This window comes from Barbatula barbatula, assembly GCF_947034865.1.
Source record: "Barbatula barbatula genome assembly, chromosome: 23".
NCBI classification, from domain to species: Eukaryota; Metazoa; Chordata; class Actinopteri; order Cypriniformes; family Nemacheilidae; genus Barbatula; species Barbatula barbatula.
Genome location: NC_136786.1, coordinates 17,087,353 through 17,107,400, shown reverse-complemented (window position 1 = coordinate 17,107,400; position 20,048 = coordinate 17,087,353). Strand labels below are relative to the sequence as shown.

General features: G+C 39.3%; 1 protein-coding gene across 4 annotated transcripts; it reads right to left on the bottom strand.

Annotated features, from left to right (window-relative positions):
• Positions 1–2,001: 2,001 nt before the first annotated feature.
• rnpc3 (RNA-binding region (RNP1, RRM) containing 3) lies at positions 2,002–12,547 on the bottom strand. Of its 4 annotated transcripts, none has more exons than XR_013788296.1 (17): positions 12,494–12,538; positions 11,522–11,678; positions 11,374–11,421; positions 11,168–11,277; positions 10,668–10,757; positions 9,592–9,703; positions 8,908–8,976; positions 8,473–8,615; positions 7,957–8,082; positions 7,670–7,818; positions 6,414–6,581; positions 6,039–6,133; positions 5,718–5,776; positions 5,447–5,579; positions 5,168–5,265; positions 3,702–5,033; positions 2,002–3,552 (listed from the first exon to the last, which is right to left on the bottom strand). XR_013788296.1 is itself a non-coding variant. In XM_079487848.1 (16 exons), exons 2-15 carry the CDS (start codon positions 11,672–11,674, stop codon positions 5,197–5,199), a joined length of 1,524 nt encoding a protein of 507 aa, XP_079343974.1. In that variant the 5' UTR covers positions 11,675–11,678; positions 12,494–12,538; the 3' UTR covers positions 2,032–5,033; positions 5,168–5,196. The 4 variants fall into 4 exon arrangements, 2 of the variants coding, with proteins under 2 accessions (XP_079343974.1, XP_079343975.1); XR_013788295.1 differs by lacking the exon at positions 2,002–3,552 and having other exon boundaries at positions 4,700–4,789; positions 4,958–5,033; positions 12,494–12,547; XM_079487848.1 differs by having other exon boundaries at positions 2,032–5,033.
• Positions 12,548–20,048: the final 7,501 nt, after the last annotated feature.

The following is a 20,048-nucleotide window of genomic DNA, read 5'->3' as shown; positions in this document are numbered from 1 at the left end:
AAACACATTTATAAATGCTTTATAAAGGGTACCTTGATATAAGGTGTAAATTTAGTAGATCTCGCCCAGACATCAAATAATATTATGTTTTTTTTAGCAACTGTTGATACAGACTTCTACGCAAAATACAAAAAGGTTGAACTCTTAATCTGGATGAACGGAATAGAAGTTTTTATTGTTCTTGATTTAAAGATTAAATCTCATAACCGCTGGCCTACGCGCATAATTCTTCTGATATTAACTGTGCCACGCAGAGGACACATGAAGGATTATATCAATTGAAGCAATTACCGTTTGGCTTATAGTCGACTAAACAATGTCTCTGAGTTTACTTGCTATATTGATTTCAAAGCCAGTGTTCACTGGAGGGAAATCCCAGGATGCCTCGGTAAACTGCAGCCAAAATTCTTCTCGACTGAACTTGCAGCTCTGCCAGAAACCTTCAGGTTGCGGTTTTGCAGTCTTAACAGTTATTAAATAGGTACAAAAGACCCGATACAATAAACGAGAGCAATTTTGTGGATGAGTTGCAGACAGACGCCTCAGGGAACGTTTGCCCGAGGATTCACTCGCTCTTTCTAGCGTGACACTTTGAGGTCAAATGTCAGGCGTCTTCTCAAGCGGGTACTGGAAAATGCTTGAGATGAATTTTACATCATGTCATATCAATTAAAATTTCAGCGTTATTACTTAAGTGTCAACCAACTCCCTCTTGCTCCTCCAGAAGCCTCTTCCGCAGATGTGAAGTGTGATTTTTTTCTCTCACGCACACCGGCGCGCTCGCACACGTAATATCATTCACTTTTATTGGTATGCTGCATGCGATCGCACTAGCATCCTTTTGAGAAAACCTCCCACCTGCTTAAGGAGAATGATGAGACATTAGAAGACGTGTTCTGTTCAATAATTCATGTTATTAATAATGATCGCTACAGACATATCTGTGGATGAGAAATATAATTTCAGCTCAATTTTATGAGGCTGTAATATATTGCCGGTTCTGCCATGCTGTTGCCCTGCTGAATTTTCTTTCTTTTCTGTTTATATTACCAATCAATGCATCATGCCCAACGAAATTAAACCACCACAACATATTTCTTATTCTCTCATAGAAAATGCAAGCCTAAAGCTGTTTCTGGTTTCTTGCTTGTTAGATGAATTAAGCTAGTAGGTCAGACCATTTTATCAACACAACCACTTGTTCAATTAACACTATCCACTGTGATCTACATCAATATGTGCAAGGATACCATGGACAGATTGTCCATAAAATATGATCCAATACATTTACATTTATTCATTTGGCAGACGCTTTTATCCAAAGCGACTTACAAGTAGTTTTATACAGTGGCACATTACTGCAGAGCAATCAGGGGTAAGGCGCCTTGCTCAAGGGCCCTTCAGTCATGACCTGCTGGCACTGAGATTAGAACCTTCTGATCACAAGCCCAACGCTCTAACCATTAGGCCACAGCTGACCCCTATAAAAAACTTACTTACAGCCGGGTGAGCATCCCACCACAGTCATGACGCTCTTGTTTGGCATTCAATGAGGTTGCTGAGCCGTATTAGTCACAAAAAGTCTCAGAGGGAGCCGTTCTTACACATTCTGATCACTGTCCACCCCGACGGCCCTGAAAAATCCCAACCCAGGATTTATACATTTCTCTTAGATCGCCTTAGCTCTTCAGCAGCCATAAATTCTTTACAAGAACACAAATACCTCCGTCGGGAATAAGCAAGGTTATTGCAGATGAAATAAGTCGAAGATTCAGCTGGGGCTTCAGACAGCACAAAAAACCTATTGAACACGCCATTTGGAGGCGGATACAGTGAAGATGTCTATATGTTTTTAAAACTCTTTCTTAAGGTACATAAGATATAGTATATATATCTAGGTCATGTTGTGATGACTGGTTTCGCTTTTATTTATATAAAATGTTTTAGACTCTGATAACAGAGGGTGTTGTCTAAGGGAAGAGAGACATCATGAAATCTGTATCTTGCAATGTAATTTTATTGTTTTTTTTTGTGATAAATGCACTATAATGCATCTTTAAAAGGCCCTTAGTCTGGCTAACCCTCTGTTCTTAGAGGGACAGTTTAAGAATACAAAAAGAAAAGTTCTGTCATCATTTTCTCAAATGTGAAGGATTTTCTTTCCTTTGCAGAAGAGAAGATATTTTGAAGAACCAAACATTGACACTTATCGATCTCCACTGTATGGACACAAAGCCAATGAGACATTTCTCTAAATATATATACAATATGCACAGGGTGGGTTTTAATATATATAACATAAAAGCATTCAAATGAGGTTCCATAAACATTTTTTACAATGAGATCATATTCCTCAATATTGGCAAAACTAGGAAGCCAATTCCCTGGCTGTGCAAATAAAACACGCAGTTTAATTATATTAGCATCCTAGAGAGTCGAAGCATATTACTATATAGTCTCCCTCTCAGCCTTGACTGAAACGATGACCTTCCTGATGATTCTTATCAAAGGCATTAAACATCAATTATTCAAATGAATTACTTCACTTCCTCTCCAAATGTTACTCATTTGGACAACTTCATGAAACTTTCAAGAGTAGCACCCATGAAATATTTAAAGTCAAGCCATCACTCTTTCCATAATGAATAAGCACACCTTGGCGACGACACGTTTACTCTCCGAGATACAAAGTTAACAAAGTTGTTTCCTTCACGGGACGTCTGACTGCTCATCTTCTGCTTTGTTGCCTAAAGCAAGCACGTTGTTGTCAGGTGTGACATCATAGACGGAAATGTAAAAACAGCACACCTGTCATCAACAATTTGAGGTATTTTTCATGTTTGATTGACAGGTACGTGAATAGACAGATATCTAAGTTCAGGACAGACTTTTTGTCTTTTTATAGAAGCACAGCGGTCACATTTTACCCCTCCAGTGCATTACATCATCACAATCCACCTTTTCTTGGAACACAATGATCCCTGCAGAAGTCTGACGTGACCTTTTCCGTAGGGATGGACCACAGCCATCTTGTACATTTTGAAGACCATGAATGCAGACAAGAGTCATCATTCATGATGTCCGGGCACCCAGTGTGCTTTGGTCACAGCGAGGAAAGAACTTGTGACTTTCTAAACCGCGTGGACGGATGCCCTGATTGGCCCCTGACCTCTATGGTTGTCATGGTTATTCACAAACACCACGGATTTGTCAAAAGGCATCAATCACCAGCGCTCATCTCGGTTCTGAAATAAACGCAAGTCCCATCTTTGAAAGGTGGCAAACTCACAACAAGCCATGATGTGTAAGAGACCAAGTCTTCATACAAATAGAAATCACTCATTTAAATGTAACCATGAATGCAGACAAGAGTCATCATTCATGATGTCCGGGCAGCCAGTGTGCTTTGGTCACAGCTAGGAAAGAACTTGTGTCCTTCTAAACCGCGTGGACGGATGCCCCGATTGGCCCCTGACCTCTATGGTTGTCATGGTTATTCACAAACACCACAGATTTGTCAAAAGGCATCAATCACCAGCGCTCATCTCGGTTCTGAAATAAACGCAAGTCCCATCTTTGAAAAGTTGCAAACTCACAACAAGCCATGATGTGTAAGAGACCAAGTCTTCATACAGATAGAAATCACTCATTTAAATGTACTGGCACTGAAAATCTGTTCTGGAGCTTTGATAACCACATACCACTTAGGTTCTGCTGCAGGTAGAAAAAGCGCAGCAATGTCCTTCAAGGCATCCCGGTAGGCAGCGTTGTGCTGTGGGCTGGTGGTAATGAACCAATGCGGCTCCTGCAGGTGAAGATCTGCGCTGACGTTGTCATCAATCACACGCGTGCGCCGGGCGGAGGAGGCGCTCGACCCGCGGCTCGTACTTCAATGCCACCCGTGAGGAGTTCCCATCTGTGTGGTGCTCCGCTGCTGACTTCAATGATGACAAATGTACCAGCCGCAGTGGAAATATTGAGAATTACCAAGACATTTATCAGGTATAATTTCAAAAGTGATAAAAGAGCCCTTGTTGGGAATGCCATTGGACACAGATGGAAACAAATATTCTTTGCTTCATTGCAAAGCACTGGAGAGTATTTGAATATTAGTGGGGCCTCGTGTCACCCATGACAATGTTTAAACTAATGTTGTTTAATTGTTCTTGCTATCACAAAAATGAAGGGATCATGTTGTAATACCATACTTTGATATACTCCACGTTATAGTATTCCTTGCTGCTTCAAACTATCTATTATTGGGATACTTTAAAGCATAAAATATTACATTTAACAATGAAAACAAAACTTTTAAAATCATCATAATCTCAGTACCAGCAATCTGCAGACTAGAGAGCACCGGTCTCAGTCACTGGTCTGTATTCTTTGTGTTTGCCAGGATCTCTGCTGTAAAGACAGCACCATCTGTTAGCCGTGCCACAGGAAGACGGCTCGGCTGACTGATAGTTATTTCTAAATTTATTCTGCTTGCCATCAAAAGCACGCACGCGTCAGGCGCGCACAACAATACTGCTACCATTAAACATCAGGATCTGACCTTTTGTTTCCTGCGCGCACAACAACCAACATTAATAAAACGATATTAAAAAATAACAGTATATACAGTATATAAACAATATTGTTACGAGAGTCTCAAAATTGGCCAGCGGTTTCAGTGAAGGTTACAGACCAAAGAAATAACCATCATTTGGTTTATATTTTATTGCAAAAATATCAAGAGAAAAAAGGTTCAGCCCATCGGGATTCAACAGCAGCAGAGCAATAAAATCTGTGAGAAAAAAAAGAAAATTTATAAGTTTTATGCATAAAATAATAATAGTTTTATGTTAAAGGACAGTGATGAGAACATTGCTTGGCATTTGGGACAATACATTTATTGCTATTTTTATAAAAGAAAACACTTTTCTTTTATGTAAACTTACAAACAAACACAAACCTAAAATAATTTTCTTAAAGGATATTTTAAAGGATATTGTAAAGTTGGAGTTCCTGTAGACTCTATGATGCAACATCTTAAACAAATAGAAATCTTAGGTTAAGTTTAAAATAAGATCACCAAGTTGTCAGTGTGATCAAATCTTTACCAACCATGATGCTTAATGGTTCAGATACGCTTTAAAAAAATTAAATAAACCAAAATACTGACCTCAAATGTGTACGTTCACCCATCAGAATTCAGTGTTTTTTTCCACCTTTCTTTGAATCGGCAGATTCCTGTTTGGGTTTTGCAGATCGGGCAAATTGCTGGAGTTTGTGTTAAGGATTATGACAAACTTAATGTGTAACAACAAGAAAGACACAAATACTTAAAAAGAAGTATAAAGAAAAAACTAAAACATTTTAAAGCAAGCTTTGATTCGTGGATTTCTGAATCATCTATACCACCGGCGACACCATGCCAAAACAGCCGAAAAACAAAGGATGCCACTACGAGAGGTTTGTCATGAAGAACATATCCATTGGTTTCCTTCAGGGCCTTCTCCGCACTCCTCTCGCTCGGGAGTCCGATGAAAGCCTGCCCTTTCATCCGGCCTTCTCTCATCAACATGATATCAAACCTGGCAGGACGAAACGCAGTTACACATCAGCACATTTACCGCTCCCAAGAAACAGTGGGGTGATTGCTCATTGCTTTTTATCTGCTTTGATTTGGATTGGCGGATTTAAGGTCCTAGACAAGGGCCCGAGGTGCTTACATGTTTCTCTGTTCCTCTGAGGAGATGTCGATATACCGGCCGTAGATGAACTTCAGATCCTGTGGAAAAGATTAAGTTATGTAGCTGAAATGATGTGCGTCAAGAAGCGTTAAACTACTGTAGAACACACAGTGAAACAATGGCTTGAATTTACAGAATATATTGTTCAACGTAATAAAAAGCTTGATCAGTTTTAGGCTTTTTTTGATATTGAATGTTGTTCAATATCAGGCAACCATCTATTTTTATATTAGTATTATTGGTCGACCATGAGTAGAAACGATTGAATGTTTCATTTGTCCATGTAAAGCAGATACGTACTTTTTCTTCGACTTGCTTTGCAATATTCTTCACGTAAAGTCTGCAGGTTGGTTCGCCCGATTCGTAATTCTTAAACACAGACATTTTCTTTATCTCTGTACAAAGAGAAAACATAAAAAGAAAATGCATACATCAATTCCAAAATCTCACTGTAAGACAGTGAAACATAATAGCTAACCATACTGTAGCGAACAACTCAATGAAATTAATATTTATAAATTTTATCAAACTAAATCATATAGGCATATGACGTCTGTCTGGTGCATCTCATTTATTAAATATAAATTTCCTCTAAAGATCGAATAGTCAAAAGCAGTGCCGTTCTACAAAAAAAGAAAAGCTTCTGTTCGCGTGAACGATTGGAAAGTCTGTCACCATTTCTGGAGAGTCTGCCTCTCTCTAGCTCTCTCCGAGAGATGAACTCGGAGGGTATGTCCTCCTCTTCCTCCATGTCTTCCTCTTGTATGGGGGCCTGAACGCTTGGGTAGATCTTCCCGAACCCTTCTGTGGCTTCCTGAGCTGGAGCCTCCGTCGTAGCAGTGTCTGGAAATAAACCGCACAAACATAATTATAATGCGATTCTAACTGCCACTGCGCTTCATTTCAATCTGCCTCAGACTCGCCGTCATGTTGACTGCACCAAGCAGCCCGTCGCATATTTTGAGAATGACAAGTGAAGTTGTCTGTATGCACGAATCAACATAAGAAACCTTGACTATGCAAAACAAACTCAAAAATATCTGCGCTAGGCAGGGGGACTTAAAGGGAAATCGATAACATTCGGATCCTGTAATCAATAACAAGACGCACGAAAAATATCCAGGTGAAAAAATGTTGTGTATTAATCTCTAAGGTTTATGCCGGCGTGTCTGCGTGGGGTCATGCTCTACGGGGCGTCCTTTCAGGTTCTTTCACTGCACAGTTGGAGATGTCACCTGGCGCTTGGCAGTAAGCCGCAAGCAAACGCGTTTGAGGAATTACGAGAAGCAGCGAGGCTACACAAATCCTCCCGTAACTTGTCTGACAGATCTAGTTTTCTGAAGGTGTCCTAGAGCCGCAAGTCATTCCAGATAAATTCCACTCACAGAAGTGCATTTCGTTTGATTCGTAAACGTATTGTTTAGCATTTGATGGCAAGCGTAATGAAACAAACTACCTGCCTTGAGCGCCTGCCGCTTGTTTTTCACTTAGAAAGCTTTTCGACAGACATTAATGCGAAACAAACAAAAATGATAAGGTAAACAAGAGAGGGGTGATTTAAATCTGAGCTCGGAGGGCGATCGTTTTCGTCTGCATAGAGTGCCGCCAATGATGACTCGCACCGAAAAGATTTGTACTTTTTGTTTGATAATAGCCACTTTTCCCATCCTCGAATAAACTTTAAGGGTTATCCCGACGCAGAGGAGGGTCTCGGCCCCTCACGGCGAGACAGCCTGGCCTGATGACAAGTCGATACATTAAATCTTCTCTCCAGCTGAGTCACCATTCTCAGGGCTAATTGCTGTGTTAATTGAGCAGGTCCGCTCGAAATGGATGAGTGAACTTGGGGCACGTTCGGTTATGCGGGTGGGTAGATAAATGGATGACGGGAAGGAAGGAGTGGCAGGGGAACGGAACATTTGCAGCTTTACCTTCAGTCGCATCTGTGGAATGCTGCTTCTGATCCGGTTCGGGCCCCTCGAGGATGGAGGACACCTCCGCTGATATGTGAAACTCAATCTTTTTCTGTCCTAGTGCATGAGGTTGCTCGAAAACGTCTTCTGGCTGCAGGACTGGGGTGCTGATAGATAGAAGACAATCTCATGTGAGCTTTCAGGAATACATTTTTGCATTCCATATTGCTTTGTAAGGTACATGAAGGTACTCTTTAGGTGTAATTTAGCGTTATTGAATAGCAACTGCGAAGCTTCAGGTTTACCCATGGGAATCTGGTTTGGGAACAAACAGGAGATCCTTTAGTCTGGGTTTCTTTCTCTTAGAAGAAGTCTTTGTTCTCAGCTGTCTTTTGCATGGCTGGTTAACAAGTCCCATCAGTCTGATCATCCTTTATGTAGTGCAGGAAAAAGAAAATATTCAAGATGTGTGGCTTTTGAAAATGAGGTTAAATAATAATTTATGGAATACTGGAATACTCAAGAGTGAAAGAAAGAAATGGAATACTGCAGCTACACTGGTGACAAACAATTGATCAATGAATAAATGTGCCAATGCTGGTGGCTGAGTCGGACTAAAGTACTGCATTATTTAGTTCAACAAAGATATTTAGAAAAACGCAGGTAACCAAACAACATTGACCCCCATTGACTTCCATTGTACGGCCGCAAAATCACAGACACGTTTCTCAAAAGAGAGTCATATACAGGTCTTGAATGATATGATGGTGAAACGACTGACAGAATTTCTATTATTTCAAGAAATATGCAATATTAGCTACCTTTCTTTGTCTTCATCATCTCCACTCTCATACTCCGATTCATCTTCGCTCCCTGACGCCCCCTCCTCATGCCCTGGAAGTGGGGGGTTCTCTGGAGGGTAGGGTGGGGGCATGGGCGGCAATGGGCCTGGGGGCATCTCAAACTGAAAAGGCACAAGTGAATAGGTTATTCTTTCTCTGTGGACCAAACGCTCCCCTGAACAAGCCTCCAGTTCATCAATATCAGCGGAGCGCTTTTATCGATGAGTCTGTAAAAAGAAAAGCATCGGTTCTGAGGTCGATCTTTAATTCAGTCGCGATTCATGTTGTGTGTTTGTTTGCAAAACCGCAGCGTTTTTTTAGTCAGGCCGAATCTGCCCCCTTAGTTGAATTTTCATCTATTTCCAAAACACTCAAAAAGACTAACGTTTACAAGAGCGTATAACAGCAGCTCACCATTGGAGGAGGGGCCGTCACTGGACCAAACGGACATGGGAGGTTCATCTTATTCATCAAGTGAAGAACCTGTGGAGAAAACACACGTTCATTGGGTGATGAAACGATCCGAGACAACTTGTTTATGTGTGTATGCGCGAGTTTTGGTTTGTACACAGCTGGTATTGTGAATTTCTTCGACACAAACAATAATTGAGACCCTCGCTCCATATGTAACCCAGAGTGTTGCGTGGGAATACATTTAGGTTCACTGGTGGCTCTAAAACTGAGGTATGAGGAGGGGATTTGTTCAAACCGCCAGCCTCTTTGTCAGAAATCTAGTGCCACCAAAAGGCGACTAGGCGAATAACAACCTCTACGTCCATAGCTTGAGGGGTAATGTTAAATACATCACTCAATCCTCCCACATGAGCGTGATATTAATACTCTGTATAATTCCCTCTAAATATTGAAGCTGGATTTGATTCAAAAATCACATTAATGCCATTCTAAGAGCAAAATCAGGTTCTCTCGCATGCATTTGCATGTATTCTGGAATGAACTAAAATCGAACCCTGAACGTGGTGTCATGCTTGCTAAATAGGGCAAGAGATGCCGATACTTATAATGACGTGCTTGTTAACACACTCAACATGAAGAGATGAATAAAACCGATATAAATAAAAGAGAGAGGTAACCTCTTACTTGAACGTAGAACTTGGGCACGCTCAGAAGCGTGTGTGTAATGTTTGTCAAAATTCCCCTTGAAGGAGGAGGGTATAAATATTTCAGCGTTGGGTTTCTTTGAAATTTCAACCTGTGGGAGGAAAAAAAACAAGCGCATGTAAAAATTGCCCGTTGTTAGCCTCGGAATAGAGTCGGGGAAGGAACATTTCTAGAAATGCTGCCCGTGACAAAATGCATAAAAATAGCAGTGACGGATAAATTTGTAAGCATGGTACAAAGGTTTGGTGTTTTGTAAAGTGCCCACAAGCACCTGTGTTTAGGAATGGATCAGTATCTCTCTCTTTCTCAGATAAACTAGCTCCATTTTTTCAATTACATAACCATTAGCATATGTAAAAATGTATGACAAAACAGGGTGATACTGATCACATAAACAGAAGTGTGAAGCAGGACTAAAAACAACATATCAAATAAACCGCAATATATTCAGCTGAATCAAAAGCATACTGATGAACGGCAAATCTTTACCATATAACAATTATTTGGGTATTAAAAATGGAATTCTAATATCAAGATAAATATCAAGATACACATTTCCAGCTATATCTGTTAACATCGCAAGATCTAACTTCTATACATGCATTTTCTTTATTGCAATTTCTGTCTGCATCTTCTCACGACACGCCCCGCTGTGAGCATAACATGCTAAGATAAATAAATAAAAATCTGACACGGCTCTGCTTGTTATGTGAAGGTGAGGCTCTCTTCGTGCAAAATTACATCTTAGCCCACGGTCTCTTTATCAAAGGCCACCTGGTGCCACCACATGGCAAGAACAGACGGGCTGTCACGGCAAAACAGACACATGGAGATATGGTCCTCTAATTGGACATGAGAAGGATGGTGACAGCCAGTCTCTAACTTTCTCTGTGCTTTTCTATTGGCTGTGGGCATATCCTACAGGGTTACCATGGCTTGAAATACCGACACCGGGTGCAGGATGTCAACAAATAGCGCTAGCCTGTCTCACATCTCCAATGACATCATAAACACAGTGATAATGTGGGCGATCAAGGATGCATTGGCGCGCTTACCCCAGATTCGGAGCGATGCTGTTGTCCACCAGGGGCGCACTGCGTACTGGTTTTTCCTTCTTCTCTTTCTCTGCTTTGGTATCGGCACCACTGAAACATGGAGATAAACTGTTGTGACTTATTATACATGAGGATGCATTAAAAAATGGACACTTTTAGAATAATTCACACTCACATTGGTTTGCTAACAAGCAATGGATTTTAAAAATGTAATGATTAAACAAAAATCTATGCATAAAGTATTTGACATTTGTACATGCATGCAAGGTCAAAAATAGTAAATGTCACCTTCATATAACAAAAAATAATTGTTTTAAGTTTAAAACCAATCATTCCTGGGATAATAAACACACATAAATGACGGTTCTGAAAAAAATAGAGCCGCATCTACAGTGCTTAGCGAACAAGAGCTATAACCAGACAGCTTTTTATTGGAAGTGGGAAGTGCGGCGTCCCCTAGAATAGCTAAAAGTCTATTATCATTGATTTTCGCAATCTACCTGTCAGAAACAGGCGGGTCTTTCAATACACTGACATTGTCCTGATCCTTTCCAAACTCAACAACAAGCGTGTGACCAAGAATTCTCAGCTGATGGAGTCTGTTGAGTGCCTGCGTATATGGGAAGAACGATTCAGCTTATTAGCATTCATCAAAAGCAGCTCTTTTATTAAGTTCACCCCGCAGAAACGCACATTTTTGTTTTACCTTGGACGCTGAAGCTTCGCTGCCAAAACTCGCAAATGCCATATGTTTCTGCAGACAAGGATAAAAACAGGTGTACTTATTTAAAGAACACTGCACCATTTACACACAGCAATTCACAACTTTCTTACGAGCAGATCTCACGACTTACTAGGGGTCCCTTGTCTGACAGCACTCTGACCGAGGAGGCACCGAAATACTTGAGGAGATCCTGCTTCTCATCTCTGTCGAGTTCTCTGGGCAGATGTCGTACGATAAGGGTATTGCTCTTCTTTGGCTGAACGTCTGCCTCCATCTCCGTCATGGTTCTGGAATGCAAAAATAAAACGAACAGGTCCATTAATAGATCTTTGTATTCATACTGTACGAGGACGAATGTAATTCCTGGTCCCCGGCTCTCCTGTAGATTGTTTGAATGCAATATAAATAAAATCTAGACCACGTTTCACCCCTAAAGAAAATGCATTTACATGAAGAAAATATAGCTAGGACCATTTAGTTTCCTTTTTCTGCTTCCGTTTATGGCAATTTAGCTTATTTGCACCAAAATGCAATACAGTAATATCTTTCCTTTAAGGAATCGTTTGTGTCCAGTCATGTTTTTATGGTTAAAGGATGAAAAAAACACAGTTATACATTAACAACTATGTACACATAAATACAACACACCGGTCAATCATCGTCAATGTGTTTTAATTAAGTCAATCTTTTAAGTGTGGAACTAAATATAGGCGTGGAGTTTGCGCAAGGGGGAACGAGATTCTGGCAACACAACAGTTTGCTCCCGCTACAACAGTCTTACGATATATGGGCATCAAAACAATAACGTAAAGCAAAGACTGTGAAGTTGTTTAGGTTTTAAACGACGTAATTAACTTAAAGGTTTAAGTACGTAGGAATCAGCAGTGTAATATCATATATAACGTAAGAAGCTAATGTTTTTATTGATGCTAATCTGCTAACGTTACCCGGTAATTTAACATCAACGGCTTATTAAAACACGTGAACGTAACAATCGCTAATAATAGAAATAAACTTGCAACAAATAATTATATGCCACGTAAAAACTCGCATAAACTACATAAAACAACAAATTTTATGTGATAATCGGAGACGCACATACCAGATTCAGAATCACCCACTTCCTCGTAACACCGTTTGAGGGCGTGCCTAGTGCTGATTCCTGATTGGTCTGTTGAGAACTATCCATCTCCCAGTTGGTGCCGAGCTCACGTCAATCACAAACGGACCAATCAAACGCCCCGAAACACGGAATTTAAAATTGCCAGAAGATGGCGCTGTTAGTTCTAAAATGAACACCTTTTATACAAGTAAATAAACTGTTTTGTTTTACAAATTAAAGTAGCTGTTTACATACGTGCACTTTTGTGGGACGTTTTTGTTAATGTTTTGTTTGTTTTAATTACATAATAATAATTATATTAACAATTGCAGTTACTCCAGATGCTGACCATCTAGACCCCATCTCTTCAAGTGGAACATATTTATTGTAAAAACTAGATGTGTGTACATATAAGTCATGATTCAAGAAGACGTGCCCTTGATATTCCTGTAATCTCTCTTTTCTCTCTGTAGTGCCTATGGAGTTAAAATGTGTGAGTGCACCTGGCATAGGACCAAGCCAAATCTTGGCCTTTCCGTCTTCATTCCTGGACATAGTGGACCTCTCTGTGTGCTACTTACTACATTTTCCCCCTCACATTTAAAAAAATGTATGCAATGGTAAGTTGACAAAAGCATTAAAGTTTGGGTGGTTAGCAGGCCTAGCAGTTGTCGGGCAGGGAAGTCCTGACTTTATGCTTATGTGGGTACAATTGGGTGACCCTGATTTTTGGTTCACCCACAAGGGTGACCCTGATTTACGGTTTAAACTTGGAGATCGTCTTCACTATTGTCAGACAGTCTCCAAATTCCATTGCAAATGAAGTCTTTTCGTTGTAGACAACACGGGCATTCCTTACATTGGAGACAATGCCCCTTTTCAGTTTGGCTGGCTCTGAAATGTCACAGGTGAAGAGAGGAGCGGAAGGTATCTAATCCCTGACCGAACAGTCAGAGTCTGAAAAGAGCAGGGAAGGGGGCTGTCTCTGACCACCCTGTCAGCTGGCTTGAGTAGTGACAGAAACATGTCAGAAAAGGGAAGGACTGTGCCCCATCAGCATTGCCATGTGAAGCATAAATCACAAATGACTGTTCATGGTCAGAATATGTTGTGGACTTTCTAGAAATCTTGAAATCGGTGGTTATTTGGGGATGGTGATTGAGGTTAAAGGGACAGTTCACCCAAAATAAGAAATACTGTCTCCTTTACCCACCCTTGAGTTTTCCGAAGACATTTACATTTCTTTGTTCTGGTAAACACAGAGAAAGATATTTGGAAGAATGCTTCTAACTAGACAGTACTTGGCCACCGTTGACCACTATCGTAGGGAGAATTATAATGGTGTCCTGCATTCTTCAAAATATATTTGGTGTTCACAGAACAAAGCAAAAGTGTTTGTCGCTTTGTTTATTAGGGTTCTTGCTCAGGTAATGTTCTTTCATAAATTAGGAGGCTTTGAGATCTCACTTATGTCTCATTTGAGGTACTTTATCAACTTTCCCCAAAATATTTATTCTAAAATATGTTTGAAGATTAAAAATAGACACACATGAGACAACTGTTTACATACCGTACAGTAAGGATATTGCTATAACTTGTATGAAAACAGCATAGCCCTAATAGTTTGTTGAGCTTGTAATTGTATTATTCGTTTGTCCGTAAAGTGGATACGAGGTGGCTATTTTGAAACAAATATCATCAAGTGTGGAAAGCATTTTTTTCTTTTGTGATAATAGGATTAAGGTCTAATATTATTCAGTCTGAAATGTGATCTTTAAATGATGGAAATGTTTGTTAAACGGCATGTTTGAGCATCCAGTGACCACGGTTGAGCTTTACACACAGATGCTGTGCAATGTCACTTTGTAGAGGAGAGCCTGTCATAGCTGTTTGCCAGTAACAAACATTAATTTGGGTGAGGGAGGGTGAGAGATCAGTGCAAAAGGGTCTGTCTGTGTAAAAATGGACCAACACAAGTGTACCGCCAGTCCTAGGCATGTTACTCTGAAATAGTAATTCATTACTAGTTACTAATTACATATTCAATCGTGTAATTAGATTAATTTACAAATAACTCTCTCCAAAAATTACTTATTACTATTTACTTTCTATACCCTATATAATCCTTGATTAAGTTATATGAAACAGCATATTATATTCATAAAAAAGATACATAAATACATAAATTATTCTTATTCTGACCAAAGCATACAAATGTGAGAAGGATGTTCCAAAAATGGTAAGAGGCGTTACATTTCTGTCACATGCTTGCAGGATTCGACCAATCACTACACACTGGTTAACTGGCCAATCATAGCACACATCGATTTTCAGAGCGATGAGCTATGTAAAAAATCAGGGGGCGGGGCATAGAGGAGATACAAACATGCACGGTAGGTGGAAAATACAGCGTTTTTAAATCTTAAATCGTGTATAAACATTCAGTGTTGGGTAAGTTACTCTGAAAAAGTAATTAATTACTAGATACTAATTACATATTCAATAGTGTAATTAGATTACTGTACAAATCACGCTCTCCAAAAAGTATTTAGTTACTGATTACTAATTACTTTCTATATCCTACATCCACTTTGATTAGTTAAGTGAATCAAGGGTAGAAATGAAACGACTCTTAATTCATCCAAATAAATCATATACAACTACATAAAGTTCTCTCATTAACTGACTAAAGTATTACAAATGTGAGAAAGATACATTAATGCGTATGTTTTAAAGTTAGACTAAATTTAATGTAAATTCCACTATTGTATACATTACACAGTATTTAGTTCGATTACATCTTAAGTAATAATCCCTTACTTTACTTTTTTAAGGTAAAAGTAATTAAATTACAGTAACTAATTACTTAGTAACTAGTTACACCCAACACTGTACACATTACATTGCATTACATCTAAAACAAACGATAACATTTGTTTTAGCCGTCTCATATGACCCCTTTAAAGCATACTGTACATTTTAAAGTTAGACATGTAATTTTAATGTCATTTCCACTATTGAATATATTACACAGTATTTAGTTCAATTATATCAGAAGTTACTGTAATTAAAGGACAGAAAAATTCAAGTAATCCCTTACTTTACTTTTTCAAGGGAAGTAATTCAATTTCAGTAACTAAGTACCTAGTAACTAGTAACATACAAAACTGTGCACCACATTCCTTTAGCCGTAATTTATATGACAAGTCCAAGCCAAGCCTCCTGTCCTAACCGAATCCCAACATATTTACAGCTGAAGTCCAGTTTGTCTAAGGGAAAGTAAATAAACAAAAACACAATCCCAAATTTCCTGTTTATTCTCTTTGGGAATGTGTGACATCACGGGGGGCCACTAACATTATTCCATTTCAAACATTACAAAGAATGTAATTGTGACCAAATATTCCTGTGTCAAATGGAAAAGCAGAAAAGAAACTTGTGTTCGACAGGTGATTTAAAGGTCCAGTAGTTCAAAATAGCAGTAAATTGCTTTCCCGCGCAATTTCCTTCACAACTCCTTCCTGGTGAAACGTTCTCCTGACTCAGTCCGGTCAACAACATTCAAAATCTCTTCTGTGACTACTTGACAGGCAAATGAAATAATAAAAAAACACTAACCCTGCTTTTAAATCCCACAGACGTTGAGACTGTCACATCTGCTTCCCTTTGCTGTATTCATGTCCCAAAGGAAAATAAACCACAGACTATTATCACAAACTAACATCATACACAGGAAGGACAAACTATATGAGAATTCCTGAAGTCAAGCATTAGAAAAAAAAGCTGAGAAACTATGCCAATCTTTGTCTGTCTGCTGTCACACCACACCCTCTCACCTGCGTCTCAAACAGCACCTGCCTGTGTCCTTAAACACATAGTTGTTCTTCCTAGGGGGGATTTTTTTAATTGGGCCGAGTACAGTTATCTCTCCTTTAATTATTTACAGGACAAAAGAAAAACAGGTCCATATGAGAGTGATATCAGCATGAAGATTCCTTAGCAATGTGCCATGCAGATGTGAACTCTGCCAAATGGAAACAAGCCTCTTTTATTCGTTTTATTCGGTCATGCTTTTCCCTGTTTTTGTTGTGGGATTATGACAAAACACAAGGCTTACAGAAAATGAGTCGAGCAGCATTTTATTATGTTTTGCAACACAACATTGTACTGGTGGACCAAATAAAAGGACACGCATACTGATAAAATGTATACTTTGCTCCTGTTGTTGTTTAGTGTAAGGTATTTTTGCTTATGGTTCTATACCATAAATGATAGGAACTATAAGTACTGTGGCTTCATTCCCTAGATCACATAAGCTGTGAATTGAGGGGCATTGGCATTAAGTGAATTTCTCCGAGAACTGCTTTGACGGGTCAGCCAGGCTTAAAAGGAACCCTTCATCAACATGTAATATCAGATTAGAGGGTTTTTCTAAAAGCCATTTGGGATGTTTTCCAAAATCTCATCCGTCATGCACACATTATGTGATGTGTCAAGTCATTACGACTTTCAAATCCTCATGTGTCAACGTCCTGTTGTGGAGAATATGAGTCGAGGAATGTAAGGCAGAGTGCTCCACATTTCAGAAAAATTGGAGATCCACAAATCTAGTCATGTACTTTGGGCAGGGATGGGCCGGTGTTACATTGGCCATGAGAACATTGCAATTTTTGTTTTTTAATAGTATTTTGGGACCCTTAAAACGCTCATAGACCAAAAATGTTTAGCGTATAGGTTGAAAGGAAATGCAAATTTTGTTTTAGTTTTCAGATTGAATTGCTACACCAATTGCAAACCCAAACTGAGTTTTATAGCTACGTCATTGACCCAACTTAATAGTGGATAAGGCTTTAGGGTGACCACAATATTCATGTCATGCTACAGTATTTTGGCAATTGAGACTGGCTAATCAGAGATTTGCTCAAGCAGTCTTGCTATATATATTATAGCCTTTTGATCTGAGTTTCCAGCACCTCGCCCAAATCATCAGCCCTACGAGGCAGTCGGATCCCAGCTATCAATTATCTCAGTGATGCTGCGCCCCACCCACTGAGCAGCGTGGACCACGTCAAATTCACCATAACCACTATAGAGGAACCGCTCCGCCTGCACTCGGCAACGGTCTTTCGTTCCTGCACGTAGGCAGTGTACCTTGCAAAGATGTGACAGTTTTTAGAAATGAATTTTAAGACATTGTCTAGCTCAACATCACCTTCCAAACGAATATACAGTATATTCCATTCATGAGCGTGGCTAATGTGAAGGGATATTTACCCCCAACTAAAAATTATTCATCATTCTCATTTATCAAATCATTATTTATTCACTTTTATGTCATTCAAAACCTGCATGGCAACACAATCTTCAGTGCAACACAAAAGAAGATATTTTCAGAAATGTCTCAGATTTGTGTCCATACAAGTCAATTGAAGTCAATGGAAGTCCAGTGTTGTTTGGTAAACAAAATACTTCAAAATGTCTTCTATTGTGTCCTGCAGAAGAAGTAAAGTCACACAGCTTAGGAATGACATGGTGGTGAGTAAATAAGACAATTTTCATTTTTGAGTGTACTATCCCTTTAAATCACTGCCTTAGGAAATAAGCTTCTGTAGATTTTTTACTCATAGATGTTTTACTTAAAAAAGCAGGATAGTTTGAAGTTCAAAAATAAATCTTTTATGCAACAGTATCCTGAAAAGTAGGGTCAAGTAATAACATTTATAACAGAGTCTGTTAGCATTGAGCAAAACCTAGCAATGAATTTCTCTGTTTACGATATATGCAAACCTTTATACTGCCATATATGTTTTACTTTGCTGTAGTTAAAACATATAGCCTTCGTAAAGGTATATGCTGCAGTAAAGAATAGCTGTAAGGGTTTACTTGAAGCATCTGCAGAGCGTAAACGCAATTTCACTTGAACCTGACAGGCTTGGACATGCTGGGGGTTGAAGTATCTGTTATTAGAAAGATGAGGGTCTGCCCACTTGTCTTTTAAACTAGCATATGGTTGTTTAAACCCTTTGGTGATGAAAATGTCAGAAAGTTATGTTTCACTCCCCGACATTCGAAGGCGCTTAAACATTGTGATTACATCTATAGAGACATTTTCTACCATGGGGGGGGGGGGGGTTGCGAATAGTTGAGGGATGTTAAAATTGTTTGCTTTTATTCTTTTCTTACAACCTAAATCTCTCATTGCCTCCACGGGTGGAGATGGAAATGGTTTTGGCCAGTGAGAAGTTGATATGCCTTAAAATAAAGTTGATATATCAGTAAATATTTTTTTGTTTGGTTTATTGAGTGTCCAACAACTAGTTGACGGACATACAAGGTGTAAAAAATGCTTTCATTTTCTAATAATAGGCAGTTACTTACTCTCAAATGATTCGTTCGGCGATTCATCGGTCAAATCCCCTCCTTTCTGTCAGCCTACTCTGATCTGATTGGTCAGATGGTCTAGTCTGCTGTGATTGGTCTACCCGCGTGCAGTGTTGCAAATGGAACGTAGGCGGGCATTACACGGAACAATGCAAATCCGACACGGAATTGAAATTAGAACGACAGACGACTCGTTCTTGTGATTCAGAGTCGACTTCTTTTTCCCAAGCCAATAATTTTGTTATTCGTTCACTTTCATCTTTACAACTTGGGCATTTCACACCACATGAAATGTTATTTTAAGGACATTCTAATAGTTGTTCAAATCTGTTGAAATTACTTAATTTATTTGGTAAAGAAGCTGTAATGAAATGGGTTGATTGTACTTAAAAATGTAAGGTAGCAAAAGTGGGTAGTGGGTTGTACCTATTTCAAGCACATTTGGCTGGAAATACATGAGTTACTCTGTAATTTTTGTTGGTGCTTTTTCAGACCTCATAGTAATCTTATGTTCCTCTGTAACTAATTATTGACTACAAAGTCCAACATAAATACAGTAGTCTGATGCTCACAGAAGTGTGCATTTACATACTGTCTGGCAATATGATCTTGAGTAGAGAATCTTAGATCTTGTTTGGTTGTCTCGATTGGTTTGTTTTGGTTGCTAGGATGCTTCAGAGAATCGAGGTGGTTGCTAGTGTGTCATGTATCATTTTACAACACCCTGGTGCCAAGAAATATGTAACTCTAGTAATAGTTATTTCAAATGTCAATGGATTTGATTACTAACTATGGATGTGAAATATTAATATTAATAGTATTCATTCCCATATGTGTCTAAACTACTATTAAAGCAAACTGATGACTGCACACATGCATGAGCTACTCTCTCTCTCTCTATGTTTGTGTTTGTAAGTACACTAAATCAGGTAACTAGAAGTGGCCTGCAGCAGGTGGGATATAGCTGGGATGTCACAGGCCTGCTGGAAGAGAAAAGGGGTGGGAGAGCAGTGCGAGTCTGAACAGAGCAGGGGCAGGCATGGGGAATGCAGTTAGTCCATCATATCAAGACTTATCTTCTCATGCTTGACGCGGTCAACTTATCAAAAAAAACGAGTTGGAAGTATGAAGTACTATTTCTGTGCTTTATACACTCCCCAGCGTTCGTATAGGT